The 16,778-nt window shown below is 39.3% G+C and overlaps 2 protein-coding genes across 11 annotated transcripts in view; one reads left to right on the forward strand and one right to left on the reverse strand.

The window, feature by feature from the left end:
* Positions 1 to 266: 266 nt before the first annotated feature.
* LOC117406414 (pleckstrin homology domain-containing family B member 1-like) lies at positions 267 to 10,822 on the reverse strand. Its single transcript, XM_034010413.3, has 6 exons — positions 10,603 to 10,822; positions 10,057 to 10,209; positions 9,187 to 9,289; positions 8,751 to 8,790; positions 4,447 to 4,549; positions 267 to 3,807 (listed from the first exon to the last, which is right to left on the reverse strand). Exons 1-6 carry the CDS (start codon positions 10,637 to 10,639, stop codon positions 3,668 to 3,670), a joined length of 576 nt encoding a protein of 191 aa, XP_033866304.2. The 5' UTR covers positions 10,640 to 10,822; the 3' UTR covers positions 267 to 3,667.
* Positions 10,823 to 14,704: 3,882 nt separating this feature from the next.
* Positions 14,705 to 16,778, forward strand: part of LOC117405186 (protein FAM168A-like) — a 62,223-nt gene continuing 60,149 nt past the window's right edge. For 2 of the 10 annotated variants that reach the window (XM_059031009.1, XM_059031012.1), the window contains exon 1: positions 14,705 to 14,887. The gene's annotated coding sequence lies outside the window, so the exon portion shown is untranslated. The remainder of the gene's footprint in view (positions 14,888 to 16,778) is intronic. The other 8 variants (XM_059031011.1, XM_059031015.1, XM_059031010.1 and 5 more) reach the window with 5 other exon arrangements.

A 16,778-nucleotide genomic window follows, 5' to 3' on the forward strand; every position in this document is an offset into this window, starting at 1 on the left:
TGCAGCTGCTAAATAGACCGATGCACTCATTGAGACCCTCATTATCATAATTGCGGATCATTATTTGTGCGTGTTGAGTAATTTGCATTGCTCTTAAGCTTAGGGCGCAGTGCAATTTTAATACTTACATCTACCCCTGATGATGAGGCTAGTGTCCAATAGCATAGACGTTTTCACAGCAAACTACCCTGGGTTGAACACCTCAAAGAACAGTTATAGGAAGAAAGGTTATAACTTTCTCTCGGAAGAATTGTGAAACCAAAACATACATTCTTATTAACCATTTATTAAATGATCTTTTTTTTTTTCCCCAGTTGATTTTTTCATTTTTATCATTCAATTTCAAGAGTTTTTTTTCTACCTCAGTTCCCTTCTTTTTGTATTTGCTTTATTCAGATTGTTTTACTCGTATTTCATCTGTTGCTGTCTGACCAGCTCTCAGATAAATCCCTGCTGCTGTAGCAAGCTAACTGCCCAGTCACTGTATTTGATTTCCTCATTCCAAAAAGTGATGCGAGGCTGTGACCCTTGAAATGCGTTTGTGCCACCTGCTATGAAATAATACTGCAGGTGGAACCAGAAAAGTGTATTACTACCACAGAGCATGATTTAGCAGATCATTAAACTGTGCTCTATATAAACAACATTAAGTCAGAATCCTGGTCAACAGTAATCAGTTTGAATCTGATAGGTAGCAGTTAATTCAGTGTAATGCCGAGTCCTCTGGTTTTGGTAGGCTGTCTGAATTAATATACAGTGTTTCAAGCAGCTCCATCTTACAAGCAGACACAGCTGAGTAATATTAAATACAAGCACAAGATGGATTAGAATTGCTCCTGCTGCAATCAAGTCTTAAGATACTTTAATGACCAGTCGACCGCTCAGGCAAAACTAAATGGCCTCCAGCATACCGTTCATTTCTATAAATGTTTGCAATATTAATTAGTGTGCTTGAAAGCATTTCCTATGTGTCTATAAGCATGCTTCTTAAGGCAATAACTTCAGAAGGTGCGACTCTTGGTTTGCTTTTTCAGTCTCAGACATACTGATTCAGTGGTTTCCCTGCAGACAATTAGGATTTCCATTCTATCCCTGGAATGGAGTGGAAGTAACCACACCCACTGGAACGCACAGGGGAAGCAGAGAATCTTGTTGCTCACAGTGCCTCCAGCTGTCAGCTTTATTTGCTCTGCAATAAACATAGGTACATTTCAGTAGGTCGGTATCATTATTTAGAAGTGCTACTGGCCCCAGACACTGGCAGCTGAAGCAACTGTCATTCTGCCTAAATGTTTATTTTTCCTGAATCTAAACTTTAGCTTTTAGAAAACAGGTAACCATTTCCCTTTATATACATTTTAAGGACAAACAACATTTCAATGTTTCTTCAGTCCTGATGTTAATCGAGAACATGGCTCTGTAATATATACTCCGCTGACTCATCTTGAAAGTTATATTACACATATAGTAATAGAATTGCAATTCCCCCAACCCCCTATAGGAGGCGCTCCATACATCAGTATTACTCATATAGAAGTCACTTTATTAGCTGTGCTGGACCGAAGCCTTGCAGCATCTTCACTGGTTAATGACTCTGCTTCTCTTAATCACACACACACACACACCAGATTATCCTCAGATCATTTGTAGCCAGCTCATCAATAAACCACTACTTTCTTTTTAAGTTCTTCACACACCGTGTTCGTGTTTGAATTGATCAGTTTATACATCACAAAGCCCTTTGTTTCACCGCTCAGCCTCTTTGGTCTGCCAGTTTTCTGTCCGTGAGCAGTGGCAGTATTTCATAACTGGCTGTTACTGGCGTGGATTATACTTCTCACAGTATCGCCTGTGCCATTAGAGAAGTTGTAGCGCAGACGTGAAAGATTTGAAGTAACAAAGAAACATACAAAGCAGAGTGCACATACAGATAAACTGGAAGGATAGGAAAACAATTTGAATACATTACACCATGAAACTGGAGGTGCCGCTGTAATGCGCTACACTGCTGGTTGCTTTCCTTTGTACTGTCTGACCATGATGAGATGCTGTGAACACCAGGACTTGCAGTTTCCAGTAAATTATTGACTTTGAGTTTTCCCACTGGTGGAAGGCATCCAGTGTGAATTTCAACACGACCGCTAGGTGGCTCTCTTGCACATGCCCTCAATAGAGAAGACTGCAGTATGTCCTTAGTTTTTGTAATGCGGAAAAAAAAAAACATCACTAGAATGTTAGGAATAAAAAGTATTTCACCAAGAGTAGTAAAAGCCTTTTGCCAGTCTTAATATCATCAGAAGTGTTTCCTGTTATTTAGAAATGTACACTACAGCCATGTGAAAGATATTGGAAAACTAAAATTACCTTAAAAAAACATTTTATAATAAGGGGCTACCTGATTATTTTCTGAATCCCTCATGAAAGCATTTGTGTACTTCATAGATCCCTCAGCATTATCCCAGGAATTGAATGTGCCAACTGCGCAAGAATACCACAGGTATGGTACACCGTTTTGATTTTGATACTGTATTTGATATCTGAGAGGAAGTCAGGCCAATGTCTATAAACATTAGAAACAACGCTTTCAATTACTGTACATTGTTCTTTTCAAGCCGTACATTCGGTTCATTTTTTTTCTAAACGTCATTACGTACCTCATGCTTAGTAATCCATGTATATGTATGTGCTGTAACAGTCTCCTCCTGGTGGTTGAAAATAGGGACTGCAAGAAACACAGCTCCAATACAGGTACTATTGGCCCTGCTAACAAAGCTTTAACTAATTAATTATTTAAAGAATCTTTTGCAAAGTCTGCTTTTTATGAATACTATAAAGTTATATTCTCCAACCCTATCCTGTTATACAAAAACCAAAAATTGACAAGAACGTATTTATTTAAATACACTAGCTCCTGAGTTTGCTTTGTGAGTGCGTCCCATGGCTGTCTGAGGAAGCCTGGCTCTCAGCATTTTCTCAACACAGTGGAACCAGACTCCACATTTTCCTAGAAAGCTGTGTGGTCATGGCCATGCTCATCTGAAAAGCTCAGCTGTAACAGAAACTAGGCTGTTCTCCCATGTTGAGGAGAGGGGGACTGTGTATTTTAAATATAGGACAGAAAATACATGTACAAATATGTTGTTATAATTTGTAAAGTATTGTATATGCTCCCTGTATATATTTATACACTTGTACCTTTTTGGCTAAAAAAAAAAAGCTATACTGATGACCAGTGGGCTCTAACAAGAAAGAAAAAAATATGAACTTCCAAATTGAAAAAAATAAAAGTTCTAGTGTATGAAAACTAAAAGGTTGTCTAGTCTAGTGACTCCAGCTGTCAGGTTTCTTTGCTAAGTAGTGGATGCTGTTGTAAAGAAATGGAAAATTCCAAACTAGTATACAATTATGGTTGACCAGAGAAGTAGTCATTAACATTACAAACAAGTGCCTCAACACTAGCACCAGTGTCCAGAATGCCTTTATGGAATGGAAATGAACTGCCAGTCCAAGATGGTCTTTTCTACTGTTGAACATTATAAACAGCCATCCAGGGGTGATATTTTACTATACAACTGGAACAGAACTGTGGGGCACTGCAGCTTTGAGGATCTCTGCAATGGTAACTGTGAAGAGGGATAACGAAGGATCTTCTTAGAAGGTGAACTCTTCAGCACCAGAAGGGTATCCACATCAGAGTGCGTAGCGCCGCCCCAGTGGCCATCCCTGCCAGCATCCCCAGCGCCACCTCCTCTCCCAACATGCCGCAGGGCCGCTGCTGCACAACCACGTGGGGCACGCCTGCAGCTGCTGCGAGACAGCAAACAGAAACTGAAATCAATGCCCCTTTTTATGGGATTGCCAAGTGCTGCAGATTACACTGAATGGGATTGTTACATAGCACACAGTGCCATCCGGTGGATGAATGTTATAATTGTGGCAGTGATCTTAAAGGGAATGTCTGAATTTTCTGCACAACCTCAAAATGATGATCACAGGTTTCTACTTGCATACAGGTAAATGTGGAAAATAATATTTAAAATAAAACTAATCTGAACACACTCACCTGAGCATAGCAACACTGGGCTTTGCAAATGTGGCTTCAGATAGAGTGCCATAGGGGGGATGTTTTTACTGGTGAGTAAATTAACTCATTTTTTAATCAATTCAAAAGTATCTACCATCTTTTTGTATTGTGACTTGAATGGATATCCAGGTAAGTCTTAAGTTCCACCCAAAATGTGATTCGCCTGTTTAGCTATATAACTTGTTTACCTTAGATTTACTTAATTTAAATGGCCAAGACTTGAAAGTAAACCTCATGTGTGTGGGGGTTGGACGGCTGCATCTCAGAAGGGAAGGTGGAGGATGAATGCACCCCTGTGCCAGATGCAGGAGGGTTGGACTGAGGGTTTGTAAAAATAATATATGATAAAAATCTTGAAATACCTCCATAGCCATAACCAGGATATCCTGGACTGATGTAGACCGCATTGTGGCCATCCACTGGAACTGTGTGATAATTCTCATCATAGGGGTTGTAGAAATGCACCTGAGGAAACAGGAAATGAGCTCATATACAGTGTTCAATTAAGAACAGGATCATTAAGGTAAGTGGCAGTCTGCTAAACGTTAAATTCTAGAAAGCTTTTTGAAGCTTATTTATTTAACCACGATAGAACCCTTGAGATCATTTATTCAGTACAAAGCAATGACGTGGAAAGTGAAATTCCTAAATTATTGAGCTGTGACTTCAGCTGTTCCAAAAATACTCAACATGGAAATAGGTTTTATAATTAAACATGACACAAAATGTCAGGGACTGATTTCAGGCTCTGTATAAATTATACATGCTCTTTCAGTGCCCCACCAGGGAATACATTCTCTGTTCAGCCCAGTTCAACATCTGAAAATGACTTCATTGTTCACAGTAACAAGGCACTGTTGAATTTGAAGACATCCTACTGATCGTATTCACAAGGGGTTTGCACGTACCAATCAAGTAAAACCATTGGGACCCCAATGTATGGTAACCTGGGGCCCCATCACCTGTAACTGTCTGGCTAACACCTCCAAGCAAGCATGCTAAAAGAGTGGACTTATTTTCAAAGGTAGTTAATTGCTTGTAACCTATTATCTTATCTCACCAGCAGGGGTCAGTATTATCCGTATCAGTAGTATGTAGACAGCCTGTTTCTTACACTGTCCCTTCTCTTTACTGGAGACATTTTACTGCAGGCAATCCAAACCATGGCACTAATGTAACTGAAAAGTTTAGAAGGTCTGTCTGTGGCATTTACTACACAGGTTATGCGTCCCCATTGACATGTAATCATAGTAAAACCCCGCCCCCCACACACCTCAGCAATTACCTGAATTACTCAACATGCTTGTAATCATTTCTAATTCACGATTTGCTTTACTAAACCTATAATGCATTTTCATAAAACCTACATGAAACCAGCATAACTTAATGAACTAACAAGGTCTGACACCAATAAACCGAAGTGCCCGTTTGAAGAGAGAATCGCTATTAGAGGCTTGGACCAAACATTTCGGTTATTGTGGACAAGAGAAGAATTTTCAATGAGGCGCTATAAATTATTCATCAAAGGAGAAATGTAATTAGAAATCTTACGAGAGTTACAGCCATGCCGTGAATCACAGTACCTGTCAAAACCACACTAATATTCTCTTGTCACGGACAGAAATGAATTCACGGCTAATGGATACGTGCTGTTTAAGGTAATTACTATTCAAATGCCAAATGGAGTGCGCACCCCGCGTACATCAATTTAAACCATGGGGGGGGGGGGGGGGTTTATATTGTAGACTTTAGTGGACATTTTCCTCACAAATATTAAATTCAATTCCTTCATTGTCTTTTGCTCAGAAAATCAGATCTAATGTAAAACGTTATCAATATCACAGAGAAATGTCAGTTTTATTAGAAGGTATTAAACCTAGAACAATGTTGTATAGAGTCACCGAGGAATCACTTTTTAGTGTAAAACTGAATATGCCGGTGGGACACTGGAAATAAATGATATATTTATATGTTATTTTAACAATAAATAAAATATAAAATTGTGTCCACAAAAAAATGAAACATCGAAGCAGTGGCTCTGCATATACAATGTATGAGGTTTTACAGCCCACAACTTTAGACTCGTTTCCTATTACTCATGGTGAACATGCAATTAGACCCAATCACGATAAGCTTCATATACCTCCCGGACTGTATGATAGTATGAGAGATGAATTGAAGTTATCTGCCTTTGTCCTGATTTGGTTTGACTTACGACAGAATCAACATCAATTCATCATTGCCATGACAACAACAGTTCAGAGTGCGGAGGCTAAAATAAAAACGCAGGGATTGGATAAGGGTTGTGGAAGGCTGAATGCTCAAAATAAAAATTATTCTTTTACGTCTGTCACAGTGCGTGCACACAACTCAGAAACGCAGAGTAGAGTCATCCGGGGCAGCACTGTGTTGTCCAGGAGGCATATTTTGATTACAGTACTTCACAATGATTTTTGTCTTTAATTCCTTCTGGGAAAGGAATGGCCCCATAAAGCAATGCCTTCTTAAACATACAACAGCAGCTTTTCTTTCTTGGATATAGACGCACCTGTCAACCAACGCCAACAATCAACACTCTATCAAATCAAAGTGGGAATAAATCCAGCCCATCAGGAAGCAATATCTAATGCATCAGAGGACTCTGACATCTGAAAGAATGAATAAACTCAAACACTGACTGCACATAGTGGGTAGATGTTCTGCCTAGTACTGTGCAGTCCACTTTCAGTGCTGGGGAGTAGGGGCTGTGTTACAGTTCATGTGCGTTTATAGGGACCTGGTTCCTGTGAGGTTCACGCTGTGTGTTTCCTGAGGCATGAGCCATTAAAAAGCACTTCACACAAAACCGCTGGACATGTGATTTGAAAGCAATTCACAGACAGCCTGTAGAAGTGAATCTTCTGGAAGTGATTCAAATACCAGTACATGCTTGCAATAAAATATAACCCCCTGCTGTGACTTTACCTCCAGGGCAGTCAATCACACACAACCCGTGAATCTCTCTGTTCACAATGGTGTTTTTGTTTCCTTTCTTCGTTACATGCCCGCGTTCACGGAATTTGTATGCTATATATTTTTTATCATCATTACCAAAGTTAGAAGAGGACGCCATTACAGATAAGCACAGTGGTGCCAATTAACTTGATAATACAGCCAATGCAATTTCCAGATTGTGTTCAAATAAGAATAGCAGTTGAACTCTGTAGAGTAAGCCCCTGTATGCACTGATGACATGGGCATCATCATTGTTCCCTGTTGCACCCCTGAAAGTCTCCAGTGTAAAGACTGGGATAGACTGACAGCTGCTCCCACGTGCGTTCTGTTAGCTTTGTACTCAGATTAGACAGAGGGAGCAGACTGTGCAAGCAGCGAGGCTGCAGCGCTCGACAGCAGAACAGCAGAACACTGCAGCCTCATCAAACACAATCGATACAACTATTCTCATAAACGCTGCAGTAAGCTCTTTGCTTTGTCTTTCTGTGAGTCGGCTCCTCAATCTGTGGGTATGTCAATAAATCTGGTGACTTTGTGTGGGCAGTATCTGCAGATTCCTGCACAATGGGATGTCAGTACTGTAGAAGAAAATACACGTTTGCAATAGACTGTAGTGTCTGGCAGAACTGGGCCTGCATTATCAGTCATGTCCTCATTGGAATCTATTAGCAGCAACTACACTTATAATATCCCTGAGTGGAGAACCTGCACTCCGAATGACAAAGAATTCTAAACGTTTAGATCACAACAGGTTCTATAAAAACAGATTAAGTGCATTAATATCAGCTTTCTGTCTTTTTTCTTTTAGATTTAATGACTTATAATATGTTCATCGTTGTTCGGTGGTTACTTCTTGCACTCTTTGTATGGTTCGCTTCGCTCACGGGCCCGACAAAGCATAGAGTGCACGAGAAATTACACTCTCAGTTTGATTAGCGCTATCCACCCAACACTTCATTACAGGTTTCAGAACACACAGCTTTCAGAACTTAGAATCATATTGCACTGCCTTTGTCAAGCTTTGCACACTTCCATGATCACACCATAATCCATCAATCCATTAAATGAATAAAAGCAGCCTGGTGCATCAACAGACTACATAATGGGTCTCAATGATCAATCTGATTTTTTAACTACATCTAACTTGTAAGTTATCATGACTTCCCAGACTTAATTATGATGACATGAGCGTTTACATGGTAACATAGATTTGCATAGACAGAGATATGTCCACCAGGTTTGTGTATATAATTCACCTCCATTTGTGGAGGGAAAAGTATGTATACTGCCTGGCCACTTTATTAGCACCTGTACTTAATATTGCATTTGGCCACCGTTTACCCTAATCAAGGTGTAGACACAAGTCGCTGGATGGTGTCATTTCTCTCAATTGGAGCGCTCAAGTTCATCCCAGACATGCTCAATAGCTCCTCAAACCATTTAAATCTCCATCAGAGTACAAGTGCAGTCTTGTTGGGGGGGGGGCGGGGTTGATCTGCAGTGATGCTTAAGTAACCGATGGCATTCGCTCGTTCTTCCGGAGTAAGCAAGTGAACCAGGTATATCAGGAGGACATGCCCCTCATCAGGGCGATGCCAGATCGGACAGGTCCTAATAAAGTGGCCAGGCATGTCTGCTGTGGCAACGTGAATTTACAGCGAAGGTTCCTTACCGGGTTGGCCTTTGCTTCCAGCATTGTCAGCTTCCACGCCCTGCAAATGTTGAAAATGTTACAGAGAGGCGGTTATCTTTCAAATAAAAACTAGAGTAAGCCTACCCAATCACTGCTTCTGTTTACAAGCAAACATATAAAGCACCAATATGCCATTGAAAATGGTGGTGTTCTCCAGAGGCAGTACACCTGCAGATTACAAATCACGAGTACATTATAAAAGACATTTCCATTGAGGAATAAGACTTTAACTGAACTTGGAGGACATTACTCTAGTTGTTATTTTTGTCAGGCTTCGGCCATTACAGTCACTTTGTTCATCTCAGAGACTCTGCCTTTGTGCTGGACCTTGCTTCCATTTAGCGCCCAGTGTTAAAAGGAGCCTCTGCCACAGCAACTCAGATCACGAATTAAAGGGAGAGCTGGAAGTACTTACAGAGCCTCGTCCTCACTGTCTGCACAGAGGATTAGTGTAGATCCATTCTTCATATAGATTATCACTAAGCAGTGCCTTGAGATCCCGTCTGGGGGCTCCACACCTGGCAGGAGAAAAGAATCACAAGCACATATGCAGTAGAGGTCACAATCCTGAACAGCAGTCCTATGAGCAGACCAGCACCAACGGTGTGCAGGGGAGCTGTCCAAAGAGCTGTCTGATTAATGCCTGGCATTTTGGTCATCACTGTATCTGTGGGACTATTTTCATTAATATTGATTTGAAATATGGAAGGACCACCAATTGGGAATTTATTGAGCGATTTTGCTCTGCTACCCAGCATGGCTGCCTGGAAACCATCTTGACGTTTTTTTTTCTCGATATCACGACCGCTCCAAAATGAATTTCGTTCTGTGATGATCCTTACACATGAAGGTGTGCTGATTAGATTTTGGAGAGGATGTGGTCAAAGGTGACTGCCTGGTGGCTATTTTTGGCTTTTTATTTGGAACTGCAACAAGTATTGGGAGAGATGAATTAATACAGAATCAAGGTGGGTCACATGGTGCTTGCTTAGACATGATCATGTGATGGATAATGATGTGCCCTGCTAGTGATATGAGGAAAAACAATTACTGGTTGAAACGGATCCTTTTGTACAGCGGTTAAGATATTCACCTGGGGGCTGTGAGGAGCACACCCAACATTCACCACTTAAAAGTATTTAGATTATTCATTCATTTATGCATTTACATGATGCCCATAAAGTCAATTAGCCACTTACTACCACTGCATATATAAGCTTTACAAAGAGCAATAAATATCATTAAAAAACAGGGGATTTATTTATTGTTCGGTGTGTCTGCTTACCTGTGCATTCGGACCCTGCCTTGACATTGGTGCATTTATACTTCAGCCTGACTCTGTCCTCGTAGTCTCTCCGGGTCTCATCCTGGTAAAACACCAGGTTCCCGTCCACCCAAAGGTCAAACCAGCTCCTCTTCCAGCGACGCAGGACAGAACCTACAGGAGGAGGGGGTGCAGTTCAAAGACAGCAGCAGTGCCGGTACTGCACAGCGCTGAAATAACTCAAGGGGCTTGAGAGCAATTAAGACTCTTTTGGCGTTTCAGAGATGTACGTACCTGAAATTCATCTTTTTGTATTGGCCTTGGAAGATCAGTGCCACACACACAACCAATGAAGCTTGTAAGATTGTTTTCTTTTGATTTAGTTAAGCCATTTCAATTCCTGACTGCATATCTATAACCAGTATTGTTATAGATTGTTAATACTGGTTGAGATTATTCAAATATTTAGATTTTATATCAAATCTTTGGTAAAAAAAATGTAAAATATAGAGAAGAATTAAACATAACCACGTTACCATCAACCAGAAAGCAATGTCTTTTGCTTACTTTTTCTCCAAAGCCAGCCGCACTTCATTAGAACCATTTCTGTCGATCCCAGTCAAATTCAAATCAGTACTTTCAAGTAGATCTAGGCTATAACTTCCAATAACTTCCAACAGCTTCTGCACAGGAACAGATCCCACTTGCTCTGCCAGGTATGTTCACAGATACAGGAGCCTGCAATCTGGCAGAAGGCAGGATGCCGAATGTTTATTTTCTGCTATTTTAGGCTCTGCCCCTTTTAATCACACCACTGACATGCTAGATAATACAGGATTAGTGTGACCAGCATTAGCCACTGTGCACTGTTATCCAGGCAGGGAGGACAGTCTGGAACCCTCCTCTCCAAGCACGAAGGACAGCATTGCCTTGTTCTTGTTAGTCTTATTTAGAAGCAGAGATATTTACAGCACAGAATACACACAACACCCCCCCCCCACCCCAGGAGCGCATCAGAAATTGAGCTCATGTAGACTAAGTAAGGATTATCTATATTACTAAACGGCTGTGCGGATTTAGCGATGTGCTGCATTTTAACATGTTTTAAATAAATGGAATATTCTACCCCACTCCTTTTCGTGTTGTTTAATGTTATACTAGTACTGCTAGTTATTTGTTTTATTGTTTGTCTTCTTAATAAGAAACAAATCTGTAATTTGTAACAAGCAATGTATCTATCAAAGATTACTCTTAGTGCTTATCCATAGGGCTGGATTTAAAAGAAACGTCTAGAACTCAAAGCAAGAAGACGTTACACAACAAACTAAAGCATACTGATCTGCTGGATGAAAGCCAACAAGGTCTCACGGATTTCAATCCTAAAATAAAATTAAATGATACTGAATGAATTGATCACAAACGCTGGATGACCTATCATAATACTTTGCTGCTCAACTGCATATTGACATGCTAGTGATTCAAGACCAGTGGAAATACTAACACTAGCCGTGACATTGCAGAACGCACAAAGCTCACATAGAGGTAACGAAGACTCAACTCTGAGGGTCTGTGCTTCCGTATACCTCTACTGACACGCGGGCCAGTTGGAATGTGAGCGTTCCGTTCCGCCCTCTGTAATTGGGTGCGATCCCATCACAATACACTGGGCTGCTAGGTGTATATGTTAGGCAGTGTGCACCCTGTTGCAGCCAATAATAATGTTGTTTAAGTCACTGTAAACAACAGACAGCGGCAGCGAGCGTGGAAATTGTTCAGAAATCAATTTTGGCTGCTTTGTAAAATATAGCCCAAATTAAATTAAATGTAATTGTCGTTTACAGTTGTTTGAAGATGCCATTTAAAATACCCACAGGAAGATAACCATATGCATGCATTGTAGTTTGCAGTTTATAAAATAGTTGATGCTTATTTATCCCAGAGATAAAGCCCTAGAACCTGTTACAAAACGTAACCAAGCATTTTTGTTTTTTTGTCATGTACACATTCATGCCACCAGAGGGCATTGTCTGACGCTTATAGTGATTAAAAAAAGGCAGCTGCACCTGCTTATCATTTCATTACCGCCAGAGACATTGTAGACGAATGCATTCCATCAGAGGTCTGGATTAAAACAACAAAATGCACAGCTGTACTATACATGGCTTTCTGCGCCATACAAGGGATTGTTAATATCATGTACCAGAATTACAGTTTGTACTGCTTCTGTCTCCATCATGTTTTGTACTGTATATTTTCCAGTAATACTCAGCAGACAACACTGCAATTAAGCTGTTGTTTTTAGGGAAGAGAACAGATCTGTGTGTGCTGTACATCATGTTTACAGAGTTGCACAGTCCCCCTTTTTTACAAGGGTAAGAGGACAGGAATAGAAGCCAGTCCCTGCCATAGGATACTGGAGACATTTTGTACTGGAGTGTTTTAACTCAGGAACAGGCCATGAGCAAGGGACATGCAACCACATGACTGCTTTTCTACTTCCCACTCATTGCTACTCATGTTGTAGGCAAGTCCAGTTTCTTCATCTCTTTGCTTGCTGATTGTAATCGATTGTGCTGTCCATAAGTAAATGGCACCTCTTCCCACTGTCACAAGGGTCAGGTTCCTTGACTGAATGCAATACAGCAATAGGCATGGTTCAAACCTCTGCACTAATATCTTAAAGGTAATAAAAAGACATTTTCCTTATATCCCACCACAATATATAAAAGTATTACAGCACATAACTGTTTTTTTTTTAATTTTGTAGGTTAGCTAAACAAAGCATTGGTGCCTAAATGTACCATTATTACTTTCTTATTATTCTGGGAGGTTTTCTACCAGACATGGAAGGTGTAGAGCAGGGGGGGTTCAATCACACTGCAGGGTGTGGTAAAATGAGATCATTAACTACTTCAAGCTCTGGATGGAGGTTTCATTGATTAAATGAAACAATTTGGAACAAGGTTAGAACAAAGACCAGGAGTGGAAGGGCCGCCCCTGGTGAAGAGAACAAATAGAGAAAAAAATAGGAGCACACCCGCAGAACTTAAGCTCTTGTCAACAATATTCACAGTGAAATCTCAATTCCGCCATCCTCACGAAACCGATCTGACGTCAGCTCTGTCAGCTCTGGGTGGTCTGAGTAGCCACTAGAAATCCCCAGTAAGCCTATACTGGTTATTATTGCTACAGAACCACATATCCATATATATATATATATATATATATATATATATATATATATATATATATATATATATATATATATATATATATATATATATATACCCAAACACAGCAATAGGTAAACAGGCCACACAAGCCAGTAACAGTAAAACAAAGTGTTCTAAAAGAACTTGGATTTCTGTTATTTGTGTAATTCAGTGCTGTACAGCACCTACTGTCTGGCACATTGACTTGACTCAATGCTCACACTGACTGCCTTTAAAAGTAGTAAACTGAAGTGTGATGAACTCAAAACCATGTGCCGGCTAGCATTTGCCTTCATTGCTGAAATTCCAAAACATTTTTTATTGTGAAATATTACCATAAATCTTACCTATCAGGCCTTTCAATTTGGTAAAAAAAAAAGCCAAGGAAGCGCAAGTGGAACAGACTACCTGAAAGTACAACAGTTTGGAAAATCCAGCTTATTTTACATGCGTTTGTGGTAGGCAACTAGAGTTCTGTAGCTTCATTAAAAAAAAAAAAAAAAATTACAGGAAATGCAAGAACTACTCAGAACGACTGTAAACATCATAACAATAATACACATGGAATTAAATGAAGAGAATGCCATGTGAAGAGGTTTACTGCTTGACCTAATAACCTCTTAACCTTTACCTGACAGGGAAATAGCTGCTGACCACATTTATTTGTATTGCTTTTTAAAAAAATACAAATTATGGCTGTTCTTGTGGCTTATTGTTGAACAACATACAGGTAGCATATTTCTGTTTAATAACTTTCCCTTAACTTTTTGAGACATTTTTTTTTTATTGTTCTGAGCTCCAGAAAGCCACCAGGCTGTGATCTTTGAACTCTGTTGGGCCCAACCTGCTCAAAAGAAAGTTAAATCAGAAATGATGACATGGGGGAAGATGAGCAGGTGATGTAATACTGTACTGAAAAATAGTATGTGTCTGTATGTCAATTTCAAATCCATTTGGCATTTTATTTTACAAACAGATCTTTTAATTATTAAGTATTGTGATTGTTTTCCAGATGTCTACAGACCATTTTCTGCATTTCATATAAGACATCATATAATAATATTCAACATATATTTCATATCAGCAATGCACCGACAAAAAATATTGAAACTGCATTTTGACAGTGCGTCTTTGTTAAACTATGCCCAGTTTCTGCACAAATAAAAGCATTACTGTTGAATACAGAGTAAATGATGATGAATGCGAGTGGGAGGGGGCTGGAAAAGATAACGCTTAAATAAAAATGCACAAAGAAATGGAGCGACATTTTAAATGAATCGACAACAATTTGAAATGAGCTCTTTTTTTGTACAAAAATAAAAAGCAGGAGAATACAGTATTCGTTTTTCAGTTTTGGGGACGTCACTACATCGCGCGGTGCAGAACAGAGGTCTTGTCGTCCCATTTTGTCACTGAGTTAACGTCACCACGAACAGATCCACCCCCGTTGATGCTGCCCCCCCCCCTCCAATCTCCCCATCCCCCACTCCGTGTATCTGCGCTATTGCTGCTGCTGAATCCTGAAGAGGAAACCGACAGGGTCGAGAAAGAAAACGAGAAGGATACGCATACACGTTGAACAACCTGGAGTGAGTGAGTGAACTGGAAATAAAGGCAACGCGTTCAACTGCATTACACTGGTAAGAGCTACTATTGGGATGTGTTCAAAATGCATGCTTCCAGCAAATACGGTGTGCTTCAGCGCTTGTGTCCAAACATGGGATGTTTTTGCAAACCTGAGCATATTACAAATGGTGCACAAATCGTGGGGCATGCGGAAAAAGTCGAAAAGCAGTAACAGCAAGAGATTTCTCCTCGTTAGTAAATATTTCTACCATAGCAGGCGGCGGTTTATGTGTAATGTCATTGCAACTCCTTGACTTTTTTTTTGTATACATTTTTCCATGCATAGATCCTGGTAAGATCGGGTCTTCACAAAATGGTGTCGGCGAGTTTGTGCGTGACCATTTTAAAAAGGAGTGCATTTTTTTGTGTGTGCAATATATTTTGTATATGTAATTGCGGTAAATATTGTTTGAGTAAAAACGTACGTAAGTGTTCGAAGCCATCATCACTGAAAACACGGAATAACAATTTGTGCGTGTTGGTATTTGCCGCGACAGATTTGAAAAAAATATATACTTTTTTTTTTTTTTTTTTAAACTAACTAGTATTAATTGACAGTTGCATGCAATTGAACCGTTGAAGCATTTGATCTGAATCTGACCATTTAAACTGATACAATAGAGTTACTGGTAATACAGTGTATATTAATAATAACAAGACATTGTTACAGACAGTTACATTGAGAAAGGAGCTGCTATTTTAGAAAAAAAAAAAAAAAAAATGGAAACCTGATCAGATTATAAATGATTGTGGGATCGCTGCAGCATGAGCGTCGATAACAACCGCGGTAGTTTGTGAAGATTGATAATACTACATAAACCTATTTAAACATGTTTGTTTTTTAAACAAATGTACGATACATGAATATAACGAAACTTCCTGTTTATTGATGATCTTGAAAAATCGTCGACTTTGCAGTCGTCAAACTGGAAACGAGGTGAGAGAGTTTTAATTTTAGGTGGTGCTATATAATAAATAACTACATAATAATAATAATAATAAAAAAACATTTAATTGCGATTATAAAAAAATATTATTATTATTATTATTATTATTATTATTATTATTATTATTATTATTATTGTTACTACTACTTTTTCTGTTGTGCATTTTACCTTGTTACTTAAATGCCAAAACACTAGTAACGTATTTAGACTTAATAATGGTTTCTTGGATAGAAATGCATTTCCATAAAAAAAAAAAAAAAGACCTTGGTATCTCTTTGTAAACACAGTGTAATGTAAATGCTGTGATTATGTTACAGTGGTTTAGCGCAAGAGTTCAGACAATAGAATGTTTTTTATGGGTTCTTAGCCTGGAGGCAATCGTAACGTATAAGTTAACTCCTTTGTGATGTGTTTTTTAGTTGATGTAAATATATCTTGTGTGTGTATGTATGTGTGTGTGTTTTAAAATATTTTTTGCAGACATAAGCAAATCCAGTTTTGGTACAGTATGACATCATAAGGCCGTCATGAATTTGTAGCACTTTACTTTTGTAATAATTTGTATTTATTATAATTAAAGGAGGAAAAAAAAAAACCTTTACAGATGAGTTTGTCCGGATTTTATTGGAAATCAAGTGTGACAGCTACAAATATATACGTTTACGGTATCATCTATTCATTTTAACACTTGGGGAGATCCGCAAATCAAATTGATTATAATTTGCTTACCACATTTGTTACCCCAAGTTGTTTGTGAGAATGTGCGTCACACTTGCGTTATTACATATACCCGCATACTTTGGATGTAATATGTTATGGTGATGTATTTGAAGCAGTGGTGAGGTATTTGTTTCAAGCAGGGAAAGACCAAAGACATGCAGTGCAGCAATATCCTACAGCATTCATCCAAACACTGAAGAACAAAGGCTTTTGGTGGCAAGGGGAGGACAGATTGCAT

The sequence above is a fragment of the Acipenser ruthenus genome, chromosome 9 (genome assembly GCF_902713425.1).
Source record: "Acipenser ruthenus chromosome 9, fAciRut3.2 maternal haplotype, whole genome shotgun sequence".
NCBI lineage: Eukaryota > Metazoa > Chordata > Actinopteri > Acipenseriformes > Acipenseridae > Acipenser > Acipenser ruthenus.

Coding starts and splice junctions, on each gene's coding strand:
- LOC117406414 (XM_034010413.3), bottom strand. CDS start 10,639: ATGGTTCTAATGAAGTGCGGCTGGCTTTGGAGAAAAA. Junction 10,210..10,602: donor CGGCTGGCTTTGGAGAAAAA/GTAAGCAAAAGA, acceptor CTCCTCCTGTAG/GTTCTGTCCTGCGTCGCTGG. Junction 4,550..8,750: donor TGGAAGCAAAGGCCAACCCG/GTAAGGAACCTT, acceptor CTGTTTCCTCAG/GTGCATTTCTACAACCCCTA.